This window comes from Myxine glutinosa, chromosome 11 (assembly GCF_964187855.1).
Source record: "Myxine glutinosa chromosome 11, kmMyxGlut1.1, whole genome shotgun sequence".
Lineage (NCBI taxonomy): Eukaryota > Metazoa > Chordata > Myxini > Myxiniformes > Myxinidae > Myxine > Myxine glutinosa.
This window is the reverse complement of record NC_136271.1, coordinates 47,425,565-47,442,985: the sequence shown is the minus strand read 5'-3', so window position 1 is coordinate 47,442,985 and position 17,421 is coordinate 47,425,565. Positions and strand designations below refer to the sequence as shown.

Sequence of the window (17,421 nt, the reverse complement as noted above, 5' to 3'; positions counted from 1 at the left end):
TCCTGTGTGGACACACGCACACATACCACTCTTTCTCCACTTTCTCCCCTCTTCCCTCCCCACCCACCTCCTCTCCCCCACCCTCAAGGCACTCATCCCCACCTCCACCCCACTCGCTCTTTTCCTCCCCCCTCCGCCACCTCACTCATTCCCTCCCTTTTCTCCTCCCACCCCCTACCCTACTCACTTGCTCCTTCTTTTCTTCCTTCCCTCACCCTCTCCCCTCCCTTTCCTTATGTCGTGCTCCCTTTAATACCTTAAAGTTGAGCTGCTTCAGTTTATATATAACAAGTGAATGCTTTCCATAAAATTCACAAAAAAAAAAAAAAAAAAAATCACTCACTTTTCATAAAAACACTCAATTCTCCCACTAAAATCACTCAATTCTCCCACTAAAATCACTCACTTTTCATAAAAACACTCAATTCTCCCACTAAAATCACTCACTTTTCATAAAAACACTCAATTCTCCCACTAAAATCACTCAATTCTCCCACTAAAATCACTCACTTTTCATAAAAACACTCAATTCTCCCACTAAAATCACTCAATTCTCCCACTAAAATCACTCAATTCTCCCACTAAAATCACTCACTTTTCATAAAAACACTCAATTCTCCCACTAAAATCACTCAGCTCTTCCACAAAAATCACTCAATTCTCCCACTAAAATCACTCACTTTTCATAAAAACACTCAATTCTCCCACTAAAATCACTCAATTCTCCCACTAAAATCACTCACTTTTCATAAAAACACTCAATTCTCCCACTAAAATCACTCAATTCTCCCACTAAAATCACTCAATTCTCCCACTAAAATCACTCAATTCTCCCACTAAAATCACTCACTTTTCATAAAATCACAATTCTCCCACTAAAATCACTCAATTCTCCCACTAAAATCACTCAGCTCTTCCACTAAAATCACCCAGTGTATTGAGGCAGGACAAAGACCATGCGAGTATACACTACAAAACGGGGGCATACCTGTTTGAATCCTTGAGGGACTCGTTTTGAAAACTATTTTATTTTGAAATTATTTTCACACGCTGACTGAGGGTGTTGAAGTTTGTCTCATCAAACAATAGGATTGGTGACTCTGAGTCGGGAAGGTCAATGGTTCAAACCCCGGCCGAGTCATACCAAACACTTTGAAAATGGTACATGCTGCTTCCTTGCTTGACGCTCGAGGATAGCACATGAACAAACAACTATAAGTTGGCAATGTCCAACTCTGACCCAAATGGCCTCCTCCTGTGTTGAAGTACCTTGCAAGGGAACTCACATTATTTAATATCGTTTTCTGGCTCTTAATTGCACAAAATCACAAATGAGCCAAAAAAAACTGGTCTAAGGAATCTACAATTATTGCAAAATTTAATGTTCACAACCATAATAAACCACCACAGTAAACCCATAAATGGAGCTTGGAATTCAACCGCATACAAGCTTGAAATTATATATGAAAATGAAAAAAAATGAATGAATGAATGATCGTTTTAAGGCCATTTTCCCCGCTAGAGCGGGTGTTAGCCTTGCGGGCCCCATGACAATCATGGTTCCCTGTTTGAGGCAATGTTTTATGGCCGGATGCCCTTCCTGACGCCAACCCTTGGTCGCCTCTTACGATGCGCAGGGATACGGTGTACCTATTCTAAACAGGGGCACACACCGGGATCATTCATCCCAGCAAGCTGGTACTCAATTTGCCGACCTCGGAAGGATGACAGGCTGAGTCAACCCCCCTGGTGTTAATTCAGCGATCGACCGGGATTCGAACCCAGGATCCTAGGATCCCAAGCCGGCACCCTAACCGCTAAGCCAACACCAGGACTAAAATGAAAATGAAATGAAAAAATGAAAAAAAAATACAATGACATATTTAACATTCATCAACACAAGCCAGCTTACTGCTAGGCTTTCATGGTGACCACTACCTGAAGCATAAAACTTTTGGAATTTGTAAATTTATCAAAGATCCACATTCACAGGTTTAAAATAATGACATATTGTGGTACAGTTTTGTACCTGAAGCATCTACTTGAAGACCCACATCAAAAGCCAACTTGTCGGTTGAGGATCGAGATGTGGAAAGGCAGACCAGGTACTGTACAGACAATGTATAGAAGTTAGGTACCATTTAAATAATACAAATTAGACTCCATTTACATAATACGAATTAGACAATCTCTCACCATTGCACTGAAGGAGTGTCGCAGTAAAATTGCGTGTCCATATAGCAAAGTTCGATGGCCTCCACCCTGGGATGTCTGTGGTGATGTGGGGTTGGGGGCACCAGGCAGGCAGATATCCATAATGTAGTAAACACTTCTGAAGACAAATTCATGAAGTGGTATATCTTGCTAAGCCAATGGGATAAAATAATAAATGAATGGTAGCTTTGAAATTTGGAACAAGATCAGATTGAAAAGTTGGAAATGGTAAAAGGAAACCAAATCACCTCAACCTGAGGGAAATACTGAACCCCACCATCTGAAATTCAACCTCCAATAAATGAATTATGCTCAGATATCACTTCAAGGGAAGTAGGACAGATCAGCCTCCAACATCACACTCAGCCATGTGTCCTACCCTGGAGTATTTTGGGCCAAGCCACACTTTGAGATGGAAGGACATAATGTAAGGGACAAGGAAGGAATGACATTTTGGTTGTGAAACATTTATAATTGCATAAAAATTACACATGTTCATAATATCAAATTGATCCTCAATCAATTTTAGCCTGTTGAATCAAATAAATAAAGTAAAAATGCTTTCTTCGTCTCCAGAGAAGCTACAAGGCCAGTTCAGGGCCCTCCTTTCGGTGGCTGTGTGTGGGACTGGAGGCCAAGTCCTAGCTTGTGTTAGTACAAACAGGGTATAAGAATGATTGCAGAAAGGGTACACACAGGATAGAATAATCATGGTAGGAGGAGTGAAGGATCAAAAGTTTGCAATCGGAGAAAAGAGCACATAAATAGTACTTTCCTATGAACTTCAATTTCTATCATTCATTCTCATTTAAGCAACATTCCTTCATTGATCTTTTTGAATGAAGTTAACTTTAAGGTTTAAATTGGTTAATTTTAGGAGGAAAATCCAGAGTCCTTATATAAATCCACTGAAGCTGGCAGAATAGCTCATAGGTGTGCACACCCCCCTCTAGGCTGCCGAGCCTGAGTTAGAATCTCGAACAAGTTATAAACTACCATCCAAACCCAGCTATAAACTGTCATTTGGTGTTTCATAGGCAGGGCGAGGCATCAATGTGTAAACCGTCCCTCAGATGGATGTTAAGCCGGCTGTCCCGTCTGCAGGGATTAGTTGGTGGATGTTAGAGATCCGTGTTGTCCTTCGGAAAGAGTACGCGAGCTATTGCCAGAACCCCGAATAACTTACAAATTATTGCCCAAATGTGCACAGCTGTGTCTCGGTAATGATACAACTGGCAGGCTGGATTCAGAATCAAATCCCAATCCAACATGTATTAGCTATCGACAAATCAAACTACAGAGCATTCAGAAAATATTCACATCCCTCGACTTTTTTCACATTTTATTGTGTTACAACCAGAATTTAAAATGGATTCAATTGAGTTTTTTTTTTTTTTGTCACTGATCTATACTGATCTACACCCCATAATGTCAAAGTAGAATTGTATTTTTAGAAATTTCTACAAAACAATTAAAAACGAAAATCTGAAATGGCTTGAGTCAATAAGTATTCAACCCTTTGCTATGACAATCCAAATTGAGCTCAAGTGCATCCAATTTCCTTTGATCATCCTTGGGATGTCTCTACAACTTATTTGGAGTCCACCTGTGGCCAATTCAATCGATTGGACATGGTTTAGAAAGAAACACACCTTTCTATCCAAGGTCCCACAGTTGACAGTGCAAGTCAGGGCAGAAACTCTACCATGAAGTCCAAGGAACTATCCGTAGAACTCTGGGATAGAATTGTGAGGACGCATAGATCTGGGGAAGGGTATAAAACAATTTTGAGAGTGTTGAAAATTCCCAAAAGCACAGTGAGCTCCATCATTAGGAAATGGGAAGAATATGGAACTATCCAGACTCTTCCTAGAGCGGGCCGTCTGACCAAACTGAGCTTCCGGGCAAGAAGGAAGTCAGGGAAGTGACCAAGAACCAAATGACCACTCTGACAGAACTACAGAGTTCCTTGGCAGAGAAGGGAGAACCTGCTGGAAGGACAACAGTCTCCGCAGCACTGCACAAATCTAGGCTTTATGGAAGAATGGTCAGACGGAAGCCACTCCTGAGAAAAAGGCACATGACAGCATGCTTGGAGTTTGCAATAAATAGCACCGCAAAGCGGGCGTAACCCCTCAGCCCATGCATGGTGAAAGGAAGCATTGATGATAATTTGTTATTTGAAGCGAAGTTGTATACCGAGTAGGAACTGCAAGTGATGAAATTTTCGCCCATGAACCCATGAACCCATTTCACGGCCATGAACCTTCCTCTACTCAACCCCAACACACACTGCAAAAATGGATTTAATCAGACAAGCCGTTCTACTTGAAATTGACGGAAACCAATTTCAAGATGGCTGCCGTGGCGGCCATATTGAAAATCGCAGCGTGCCCATTTTCGAAAGGAACCTTCCTCTACTCAACCCCAACACACACTGCAAAAATGGATTTAATCGGACAAGTCATTCTACTCAAAATTGACGGAAACCAATTTCAAGATGGCTGCCGTGGCGGCCATATTGAAAATCGCAGCGCACCCATGAACCTTCCTCAACTCAACCTCAACACACACTGCAGAAATGGATTTAATCGGACAAACAGTGCTGCTCGAAATTGACGGAAACCAATTTCAAGATGGCTGCCATAGCGGCCATATTGAAAATCGTAGCGCGCCCATTTTCGAAAGGCACCTTCCTCTACTCAACCCCAAAACACACTGGAAAAATGGATTTAATCGGTCAAGCCGTTCTGCTCGAAATTGACGGAAACCAATTTCAAGATGGCTACCGTGGCGTCCATATTGAAAATCACAGCGCGCCCATTTTTGAAAGGAACCTTACTCTACTCAACCCCAACACACACTGCACAAATTGATTTAATCGGACAAGCCGTTCTGCTTGAAATTGACGGAAACCAAAAGTTGACGGACGCCCAGACGCCCGCCCGTGACGACAATACCCCTTAGCCCATTGGGCTGAGGGGTGAAAAGGCATGTGACGGATTCAGAGAATGAGGCGAAAGATTATGTGGTGTTATGAGACAAAAATTGAACTCTTTGGCCTGAATGCAAAGCGCTACGTCTGGCGGAGACCGAGCACAGCTCATCACCCATCTAACACCTTCCCTACCGGGAATAATGATGGTGGCAGCATCATGCTATGGGGATGCTTTTCAATGACAGGGACTTGGAGACTTGTAAGGATAGAGGGAACAATGAATGGAGCCAAATATAGGCAAATCCTTGAGGAGAACCTGCTTCAGAGTGCAAAATACCTTATACTGCGGGGAAGATTTACGCTCCAACAGGACAATGACCCCAGGCACACAGCCAAAGCAACACTGGAATGGCTTCAGAACAAGAATGTGAAAGTCCTTTGATTGGCCCAGCCAAAGCCCAAACTTATATCCAATTGAGAATCTGTGGAAAGACTTGAATATTGCTGTTCACCGACACTTCACATCCAACTTGACAGAGTTTAAGCAAATCTGTAAGGAAGAATGGGAGGAACTCCCCAAATCCAGATGTGTAAAGCAGATACAGACATACCCAAGAAGACTCAAAGCTGTAATCACTGCCAAAGGCACTTCCACGATGTTTTGACTCAGGGGGTTGAATATTTATGTAAATTAGATATTTCTGCATCTCATTCTTAATTATTTTGTTTAAAAATTCTACAAAAGAAATTCCACTTTGACATTATGGGGTATGATGCGAAGATCAATGACAAAATAAATCTCAATTTAATCCATATTTTAAATTGAGGCTGTAACACAACAACATGTGAAAGGTAAAGGGGTGTGAATAATTTCTGAAGGCACTGTACCTATCTGAAAAAATATTTGAATAGTAAGTCATATGAAGTACAACTATCCACCGTTGGTACCTTTTATACGTCCTTTGTACAGTGCATTCAGAAAGTATTCAGACCCCTTCACTTTTTTCACATTTTGTTATGTTGCAGCCTTATGCTGAAATCGTTTAAATTCATTTTTTCCCTCATCAATCTACACTCAATACCCCATAATGACAAAGAGAAAACAGGATTTTAGAAAGTTTTGCAAATTTATTAAAAAATAAAAAACTGAAATATCACATTGACATAAGTATTCAGACCCTTTGCTATGACACTTGAAATTTAGCTCAGGTGCCTCCCATTTCTCTTGATCATCTTTGAGATGTTTCTACACCTTGATTGGAGTCCAGCTGTGGTAAATTCAATTGATTGGACATGATTTGGAAAGGCACACACCTGTCTATATGAGGTCTTACAGCTGACAATGCATATCAGAGCAAAAACCAAGCCATGAGGTCGAAGGAACTGCCTGCAGAGCTCAGAGACAGGATTGTGTCGAGGCACAGATCTGGGGAAGCCTACAAAAAATCTCTGCTGCATTGAAGGTTCCCAAGAGCACAGTGGCACAGACGGAAACACAGATGGAAGAGCACAGACGGAAGCCTCTCCTCAGTGAAAGACACATGAAAGCCCGCTTGGAATTTGCAAAAAAGCACCTTAAGGACTCTCAGACTGTGAGAAACAAGATTCTGTGGTCTGATGAAACCAAGATTGAACTGTTTGGCTTCCGTCTGGCCACTCTGCCATAAAGCCCAGATCGGTGGGGTGTTGCTGTGATGGTTGTCCTTCTGGAAGTTTCTCCCATCTCCACCCAGGATCTCTGGAGCTCAGCCAGAGTGACCATCGGGTTCTTGGTCACCTCTCTCACCAAGGCCCTTCTCCCCCGATTGCTCAGTTTGGCCGGGCGGCCAGCTCTCGGAAGAGTCCTGGTTGTTCCAAACTTCTTCCATTTAAGAATTATGGAGGCCACTGTGCTCTTGGGAACCTTCAATGCAGCAGAGATTTTTTTGTCGGCTTCCCCAGATCTGTGCCTCGACACAATCCTGTCTCTGAGCTCTGCAGGCAGTTCCTTCGATCTCATGGCTTGGTTTTTGCTCTGATATGCATTGTCAGCTGTGAGACCTCATATAGACAGGTGTGTGCCTTTCCAAATGATGTCCAATCAATTGAATTTACCACAGGTGGACTCCAATCAAGGTGTAGAAACATCTCAAAGATGATCAAGAGAAATGGGAGGCACCTGAGCTAAATTTCAAGTGTCATAGCAAAGGGTCTGAATACTTATGTCAATGTGATATTTCAGTTTTTTTTTTAAAATAAATTTGCAAAACTTTCTAAAATCCTGTTTTCTCTTTGTCATTATGGGGTATTGAGTGTCGATTGATGAGGGAAAAAATGAATTTAAACGATTTCAGCATAAGGCTGCAACATAACAAAATGTGAAAAAAGTGAAGGGGTCTGAATACTTTCTGAATGCACTGTATATATCTAAAGAAGTGCAATCTGTAAATGTCTGTGGCATCACCGTCATTATCTACGTTCGACTGTTCATGTCTTGAAGACATGTCACTCGAGAGTACATTGATGAATGAAGGTTTACTTTTGCACTTCTCAGCTCCTTGCCACTTTAAGGGCATTATTATACAACTATATGTTGTGTTGCTCCATGGATTGGGAATAATGATTAGGAATAACGGTAGGAAAGGGGAAGGGAAGGAATTAAAAAAAAAAACTTGCTACTTTGCATACGTATATAGATTGTCTCTGCAATATTTAATGAGCAATGTTTTCGAGCATCAGCTTCCATTTGATGATGACTACAATAATTTCCACCTCATGGGATCGGCTGAGGAAATTTTTTGCCCCAAGTCTTTCATAAACAGGCTGGCGTTCGACTGAGTAAGTTAGAGTAGGAATATCTAATTTGTTCAGAGTGCCGGTGATAAATTCGCCTGCTCTTCATGAAGGACACTGTGGGATATTTAACGTCCACCAACTAATGGTATGAAACAGAAGACTCAGCTTAACGTCCATCCAAGGGACGGCACAGACACATTGATTGATGTCTTGCCCTGTTTGTGAAACACCAAAATAAGAGTTTATATCTAGACGTAGATTTAAATGCAGTCTAGGCTCAGGTGGGAGTTTGCGTACCTCTAGACTATCATGCCAGTTATTGCCACTCAAAGTAGTTATTGCAGGTCCAATCACAAACGAAGGAATGGGCTTGTACCTTTATAATAGAGTTGGGGTGGCTCGTTTGGTGTTCCCATCTGAACACAGAGCTCGTGACGTAGAAATCACAGGTTTAAACAGCAAATACCATGTTGATGTGTCCACTGCCTCCAGATCTCCTTGTCCCACACATGGTATCCTACTCCCTATAATCCTAGATCACTGAAATATGAGGTCTTACATGATAGCTATTTATGGTCTATTGCTTCAGTGTAAGGAAATCTGGAATATTCCATTCTGTTCCACCCCTCTCCACCATGCTATAATCTGGATTATTCCATTCTATTCCACCCCTCTCCATCCTCAATAATCTGGATTATTCCATTCTATTCCACCCCTCTCCATCCTCAATAATCTGGATTATTCCATTCTATTCCACCCCTCTCCACCCTCTATAATCTGGATTATTCCATTCTATTCCACCCCTCTCCATCCTCAATAATCTGGATTATTCCATTCTATTCCACCCCTCTCCACCCTCTATAATCTAGATTATTCCATTCTATTCCACCCCTCTCCCACCCCTCTCCCACCCCTCTATAATCGAAAACACCCGAACACTCCCCAAGCCAATCACCATGAATGTATTTGAGGATTTTTTTTTCCTGACATTATATTCCTAGATCTTAAAAGTTTAAATATCATCGATAAATAAAATATATATATTGGCAGAATACATTATTGACACACTTGCCCGTTTGTTGTATAATTCTGCCATTCTTTGAGAGTTGGTGATATGATCAGTAGGTAGAAGGTCAGTAGGAATAGAAGACAAATACACAACTCTGTACTAAATTACTGTGTGGTAGACACACACAGAGACAGACATACACACAGACACACACACACACGTACACCTACCCATTTCTCCATACCACTTAGCTGTGATGAAGTGGGCAAAGACATCAGATACAAATGAACAGAAAATGAATGGACACATCACGGAATGCTAAACTATCTTCTAGGGTCAAAAATCTGTCATTTCCATAAAGACAATTTGTTCAATTGATACTAAAGCCAAATTGGATTACCTGTCGTGCAGGTCAACTTACCAGTTTGTCGGCTCAGAGTATAATCTTGTTAACCTACTCCTGTCATTACATATTAATGTACACAAAAAATAGCAATTTCTCTGTGAGGAACAAGTTGTGGTTTTTTTTGTAGTTTTTACTCCCATTTGATTCAGAGGATTTTAGGTCGTGCTGCTTTTTTCTTCGGTAGCATTTTAGTGCCCAACAAAGATTGCCCTGAGGGCATTGAATAAAGCACAAATTGTAGGCCGTCATCACGTGTAGCCTGGTAGATTATCCCCTCCTTCAAGGTCATTAATGAGCCTGCTTGGTTTTTTTGTACCAGCAATCCGCTCGGAACAGGGTAGTACACCTGAGATTTGCTCAGTTTTCAAAAACTTGGAATAAAAAGCCTTAATACTGCCTCCATGATGGATCTGAAACCACAACCAATGAGATAGTGCATCAGAGTCTTCAACACAAGGCCACCACTGAAATAGACCACCGCACCTACAACAGATATGCGTTACCACAACCTCTAATCATTGGATCATTTTACACAAATACAGTAGTTCCTTTTTCTTCTCTTGGCTGCACAAGCCTCATGGTGTCGGTGCAGCGTGAGAAATCCAAGGGGTAGAAAACGTGAATAACCGATAAATCATAAGATTATAGGCCCAAACAGACAATTATGACCCGAGAACAGAGATAACCATCGCTCGTCTATGGGAGGCAATTTTCATTTGTCATGCTTACAAGAGTTTGCTAATGAAGGGGAAATCAATAGGTGGTGGCTGCTGATGGCGCATGGTCCACATGGTTCACATAATCACATGCTAAAGGTAATATAATCCTGACATATTAGCTTGTCAATGCAATGTTCAGGCCTCTTGGGCCCAGCCTGTTCTGGTAGGACAAACCTTAAAAACAACCAGTAAATCTTACTATAATTCACCGAATGTCCGTCTGTCCGTCTGTTCCCAGGTACCGCAAAAACGGCTGAACCGATCGCAACGATATTTTGGGTGGGTAATCCTGGGACCCCCTGGAGTAAAATAGGCTATATTGTTTTTCCAATTTTTCCCCAATTTTACAATTTTCCAATTTTTCCAATTTTCCCAAACCCCCTGGAGTAAAATAGGCGATATTGTTTTTCCAATTTTTCCCCAATTTTACAATTTTCCAATTTTTCCAAACACCCTGGAGTAAAATAGGCTATATTGTTTTTCCAATTTTTTCCCAATTTTACAATTTTCCAATTTTTCCAATTTTCCCAAACACCCTGGGGTAAAATAGGCTATATTGTTTTTCCAATTTTTAAAAACAATTTTCCAATTTTTCCAATTTTCCAGTTTTTCCAAACACAATGGAATAATATTTACCGATATGAACAGTGATGTGGCTTTTATTGAAATTCTACAAATACTGTTTAGATTTTGATGATTTGCGTGTGAGATGATTTAACGGATGTTTATATAAATCGTTTAAAATAAAAAAGCCTTCAATTTCTGATATTTTTCCTTTTCTTTGGGCCTCCCAATTGAAGCCCCGCCCATAGGGCGGGTACCGTTGCTAGTATAATATAATATGAGTTCGCAATTACAGGAATCTTCAACACAGTGGAAGACAATTTAGGCCCATCAAGCCTGTGCTGGTAGTATTGCTAACCTATTGTTGTTTGTCCATGCTCAATGCTTTTGTAAATGCAGAGTCAAGCAGCACGTACTATTTTTAAAGTATATTTGGTATGACTTTGTCAGGGTCGAGTTCAACCGTTGATGTCACAGACTCAGAGCGGATGCTCTAACCATTACGTCATCATTCATGACTAGAAGATTTGAACGAGAAAACTGACAAAGCACAATTTCATTTGTCCACCAACCCCCGCTCTAGCGGGGAAAATGGCCTTAAAACGATCATTCATTCATTTCATTCACCTAAGTTTATTATCAGTCTAATTTTGCACCATGGTAGTTTAGAAAACAAACACAGCGACAGTCTTAGCAATAGTTTTAATTCCAGATGAGCCGCAATGAACGAATCAAATAAGACCTTCAATCCTAACTCCGACACTTACCCCTTCTTCCATTTCCTCATTGCTGGAGAGCATCTCTTGCAGAGCACGCACCGAGAGAGACTGCTCAAGAACAAAGATGCAGATGGATAGGTCTGGTGGCACATTCTACAAACACACAAACACACACACACACACACACACACACACACACACACACACACACACACACTATTACCTGAAACAGAAGTAGACATCTCAACAAACTCAAACAGGTAGCTGTCTGGGAAAGTGACATCATTGAGAAATGGAACTCAAATTGGAGGAAACCAAAATGAAAACTACTGCATGATTGAAGCATTCAGAGGGGCTCGTTACACCTGACGACATGCATGTTACATTTACTATCTGATTGATGCATGGGATGAGTTAAGATTACTTAAAACTTTTTAAGAAACATAACATAATTATTTTTTGCCATACGCTTCCTTCTCGAATTATGCCGAATAATCAACATGCTCCTCACCCGAGAGTTCGAGGTCGATTCCAAGAAGCAAAGGCGGTTTCCAAACCCCTCGGCCGCAAGGCAAACCTTGATGGGATCCTTGAGTTTGGCAGCTGTACATTGTAGCACCACCTCATCGTCCTATACAGAGTGCAGACAAATTTATGGGTGAACATGTAGGGAACACCATTTTGTGAAACAGGTGTAGCATGTGGCAGCCTTTGAATGCTTACGGAAGTTTTACCGGAATGTTTTTATACACGTCATTTCAGCACTCCGGGATCAGATAAGTGATAACCAGTAATACCGAGCGCACACTGGCAATCGGTCGGAAACGTTGGCACGTCGTCATTCTCGCTAAATTCCATCTGCCTGGCTTCAGGCCAAAATTGCTGTCATTGCAGACATTTTCCTTCGAAACTGAACAACACTGACTATCTCGTGGCCAAAGATACATGGTAAACGACAGGCATTGCCTACTGGTCATCATTTAATAGGGTGATGTCATTCTGGTAAACTACCATCGGGCCAGCTACCCAAAATGAGTGTTAATGCAAAAATGCTTCTGATGAACGTACTGGCACTAACCTGGCACAACACAATGTAATTCCATATTCCGGATCATATTAATCCTCATAATGTTATCCAGTATTATATACTGGCAAGGTAGCTGGGCTACACACAGGTGGGAGCACAAAATGTTTAAAAAAAAAAAAAAAAAAAGGTGGGAGTGGGAAGGGGGTGGGAGTGGGAAGGCGGGGTGGGGTGTGGGGGGGGGAAGGGGGGCGGGGGGAAGAGGGTGGGGGTGGGGGGTGATAGGAAGTGGGTGGAGGTGGTAAGTGGGTGGGGGGTGTGAGGTGGGTGGGAAGGGGGAGGGTGGTAAGGGGGTAGGGGGTGGGAAGGGGGTGGGGGGGGATGGGAAGGGGGTGGGGGTGGGAAGGGTTTGGTGGGTGGGAAGGGTTGGGAGGGTGAAGGGGGTGGGGGGTGGGAAGGGGGTGGGGTGGGAAGGGGGTGGGGGGTGGGAAGGGGGTGGGGGGGGGTGGGGGTGGGAAGAGGGTGGGGATAGGGTGGAGGGGGAAGGGAGGGGGAGGGGGTAGGTGGAGGGGGTTGGTTGAATGTAAGTGAAAGGTGGAGGTTATTGAATATAACACATGGACACTGCTGGAACTTCCAGGAAAGAAAAAAGTCAGTATTTCAAGAATGAAGGAAATGGGTTATTACAGAAAATAGTAAAAGGCCTCTTAGTGAACTTGGCGTGATGTCGATGGAAAAGTCTATACCGTACATGGATAATGCAGAAATGGTCGATGTAAATGGCCGTTCCGATCGGCGACACGATCAAAAACAAAATGGCCGTTTCCACACACGGTAAATGGTGAAACTGAATAAGCGCCGCAGCCTTTCATTCCGATCGGCGACAAAGCTTGCTATCTTCCACCGTTCTAACATGAAAACCATTACAGACGGATCTGCCGGCGAGCATTTGATCACATCACGAGCGAGGTAGCCGTGCTACGCAAAGGTGCGATGCCGATAGCAAACGGACAATGCGGAAACAGCAAATGCTAAACCAGGAACAAATAAATTCCACATTCCTGTGCCACCTTCAGTCGGACGGCAGGCATGGACAGCCGGTTCGTGAATGACTTGGGCAAAACACTTACTGCAGCTGAATGTTTCCACACGCGGTCAATGGCGAAACTACAAATGCCGAATCCGTGAATGTCATGGGTGGAAACCCTCACGCCACCTTAGGATGGATAAAAGCGGCGTCGTTCAGGTGGAAACTCAAAATCATGATTGTATTGAGGAATTTATGAAACTTCCCAACAACCTTAGGACACCCGCTGGGATCCCAAAACGTTCCACAGAAAGTTTGGCGGGGCTAGCCCAAAACTGAGGGAGCTGTTTTGGGGCGGACGGACAGAAAGACACCTGTTAGATTTCCTCATTCTCCTTTAAACTCAAATATCTCTATATTTTAATTCCAAAACTAGCAACTAAGTTGGTTGAGTTAGGAAAGGTCAGTGCGGATAAACAAAGATCATGGTTCATAATTGTGGATGACAAGAGATGGCAGTTCACCGTTTACTTTCTCGCCTGGAGGGTAGAGTGGGGGTAGCACAGCTTCTGGAAGGTGGTTCCATAGATGGGAGAAGCGAGAAATAAAGGAATTGAGGAGGGCAGTCAGCCTGGATTTGGAAAGTTTAACCAAGAGGAGGTTACTGGAAAAATGTGTGCATAGGGGGCAATGTTGAAGAACAGGTGTTAGGAAACAGAGAGAACACTTACCTGCCTGTGATATGAAGGCAACACACCCTGTATTTCAGACTCATAAAGGGAGACTCCAATAATTCACCACCATCCTAGATCATCCCCAAATCCAAAACCATGATCTTTTCTACTTCGTTAATGCCACTCCCCTCCTCCATCTCCCCCACTCTACCAAACTCCAAGCTTCTTCCTTCTAAATTTCCAGATTTTCCATTCCTGCGAGTTTCCTTCTTTATCCATCTTGTCCACCCCATGCATCATTTCTGCCCCTCATACCTCCCTACACCAATTGTTTTGCCAAGTCTTCATTCCATCATGTCCTTCAAATCCACAGTTGGTGTCCCCTCCTGCCCCCGCCCCTCTCTCTCTACTGTTCCATTTGTACTATTTATATGTCCAAACTCTCTCTTCCTCAAATGTGGTGATTTCAATATGCACAAATGCTAATTGGCTTGGTGGTTGTATCTCTCTCGCCAGGCATGGCACTTCAGCAAAGGACTTCTGTGACTCCATGCGACTGACAATCTATGAACATTTAGACTTTTTTCTGTATACTCAGTCGAGGCTCATGTAAGAGCTAACACATAGAACATATAATAAAGACAGTGGGAGACAAGAGGGGATGAGAGAGGGAAACAGAACAACAGGAGGAAACAGGGACATCGGAAGATCTGCGGAAAAGAGAGGGCTGGGGTGGAGTACATGGGATAAAGAAGATGGACACTACAAGGACTTTCAGGAAAGAAATCGGAATTCAAAGGAGGTGGATTTAGGTTGGATTAACGGGGGTAGAAAAGATCAAGGTTTTGGATGGGGGAAGATAAGAGATGGTGGTGAACAGCTGTTTTGAAGACTTGGAGGGAGTAGTGGGATTGAAGAGAGTGAGGGAGTTTGTTCCAGACGTGGGGAAAAAGAGGAATGAAAGACTGAAGGTGAGCGGAGAGTCTTGATTTTGGCAGTTTAACCATAAGAGGGTTGCTGACAAATCTTGTGCGTCCTGCAGGGATATTTGGGGGACAGAGCACAGACAGAGAGAGCATGGAGTGGAGTCGGTAGAAGACATAAAGACCACCAATCTGCCTGCGGTGAGAGAGTGAAAGGCCCTCAGAAGTCTAACCTTAACAACTCGGAGACATCACGGGGAGATACAACTTCATCAGGAGAGATACCAATGATTCTACAAACCTTGGTTTCTACAGGCTGACGCCGAGCTAGGTGTGAGGCCTGACCACCAGCCCAGAGGAGAGAGCAGCCTGTCTGTCTGTCCGTCTGTTCCCAGGTACCGCAAAAACGGCTGAACCGATCGCAACGAAATTTTGGGTGGATAATCGTGGGACGTCCTGGAGTAAAATAGGTTATATTGTTTTTCCAATTTTCCAAATTTCCAAATTTTCCAGTTTTGCCAAACACGATGGAATAATATTTACCGATATGAACAGTGATGTGGCTTTTATTGAAATTCTTCAAATACTGTTTAGATTTTGATGATTTGCGTGTGATACGATTTAACGGATGTTTATATAAATCGTTTAAAATTAAAAAAAGCCTTCAATTTCTGATATTTTTCCTTTTCATTTGGGCCTCCCAATTGAAGCCCCGCCCGTAGGGCGGGTACCGTTGCTAGTAAAGCCAAACACTCATTACCAAGATGCTCCTGTAGAACAGAACAAAATAATCTTTCCATATCCATAACCTGTCTATCCTGGACACCACACACTTATTCACCGATTCGTGCTTGAACCTGGCACCTTCCTGGTCTTACTTGGCTGTAGCAAATAGCTTTTAGTGTCCGAGCATCGGCAACGCTGGCAAGGTTCTGGTTCAGCGATGCCTGTAATACTAGCCGCCCGGCTTGTCAGTCGAAAATAAAGCTAGAGCGTTATGGGCAAGAACAGGTGGCGAAAGCGGCCAGCACGCAAGAACCGTCGCTCAAGATAGAACTGCGCATCACGGGAGAAAGATCCAGGGACGATGGCAAGGAGGCCAATGTTCCAAACGAAATATCGAGTTCGCTTTGCAATCGGGTCCCGTGGTGCAATGGTGTTTTCCTTCACTAGATGAAGACAGAAAATGGACGAAAGCAGAGAAAATGGAAAATGGATGTGGACGTTATTTGGAAATTCAAGCAGGAGTGAATTGAAGTCCTTGGAGTTGAATTTCCACCAGTCATCTGCCTCTGTATGAACTCCAGGTGGTGCGTTCTGATGACCGGCATTGGGTCAACCTACAGGAGTATATGTGTTTAACGAGATCTCCATCCGTCAACGTCTTGTTCCTGCTTTCTTGAAAAACCAGGCATCCATCAATCCACTCATTTACAAATGAAAACACGGACATAAAGAGAATAGCGAGCAAACACAAAATCCCAACGTGCCTGCACTGAACCCATTCCCATGGGTGAGAATGAGTTCTCCGACATTGAAGACAAATTTTGAAATGAGACAGACTTCAAACTGATTTAGAACAAGTTAGACCTCTAGCAACTTCATCTGGTATCCTCTTACCGTCCTCAAGAACTGAATCTCGTCTTCCCCTTCTCCAGCTTCTGCCATGTTGGATCCTCGTCGTTTACACTCCTGCACCCAGGTAGCACCTCAACCCCAACCCTGCGTCAGGTCCACCTTGGTGGGGCCAGTGGCTGCAAACGGGCCACTGCCGATCCCACACGGTAAACCGTAGGTGGAAGGGAAGCTTCCAAAAAGGCCTGGTGGACGACAGAGCAATGGGGGGGGAAAAGCAAGGCAGTATTTAGTATGCAGTGGGGATGGGGAGGAGCAGTGGGGGTGGTTATGATCTAAAACTGGCAGGTCGGATAGGGTAGATGGGAGTGTGAAACACTGGTCTGGGGGTCATGTTATCGTGAACGAGTTTTCATAGATCCGAGTTTAAATTCATGTCCTCCATGTGACTTCACGAGGTCAAGTTTGTGATTCTTTTCACTAAAGCCAAGGAAATCCTCTAGTGCGGTCGAGAACCACATAGTCCTTTGAATGAATCGAATAGAAACTGTCATTGGGAAAGACGACAGAGCTGTGTGTATGGAACCAATCAATAGTTATTTATTTCATTTAAATCATTGAACACAGAACATACTGGGTTTGTGCCAATGTCAGAATTTGGGGTGGGATGTGTAAACGTTTGTCATGGTTGGTTAATGTGTAGCAAATCGAGAAAACTTTGAATGACACTTCATATTTTGTAATAATTTGTGTATCCTGTGTGTAATAATTCCATAATTGTTTTGTTTGCATTTCATTATTTAAAATACAAGGTCGAGGCTCATGAAGCGAACTATTAGTCCAACCTGACTGAC

The 17,421-nt window shown here is 43.0% G+C and overlaps 1 protein-coding gene across 1 annotated transcript in view; it reads right to left on the bottom strand.

Annotated features, from left to right (window-relative positions):
• The window catches only part of LOC137436654 (ryanodine receptor 2), a 344,268-nt gene extending 327,400 nt beyond the window's left edge, over positions 1-16,868 (bottom strand). Inside the window, exons 1-5 of the mRNA XM_078786637.1 lie at positions 16,613-16,868; positions 11,856-11,975; positions 11,393-11,497; positions 2,197-2,271; positions 2,030-2,108 (exon numbers count right to left, since the gene is read on the bottom strand). Coding sequence (XP_078642763.1) covers positions 2,030-2,108; positions 2,197-2,271; positions 11,393-11,497; positions 11,856-11,975; positions 16,613-16,660 — 427 coding nt within the window. The 5' untranslated portion in view covers positions 16,661-16,868. The remainder of the gene's footprint in view (positions 1-2,029; positions 2,109-2,196; positions 2,272-11,392; positions 11,498-11,855; positions 11,976-16,612) is intronic.
• Between the last annotated feature and the right edge of the window lie 553 nt (positions 16,869-17,421).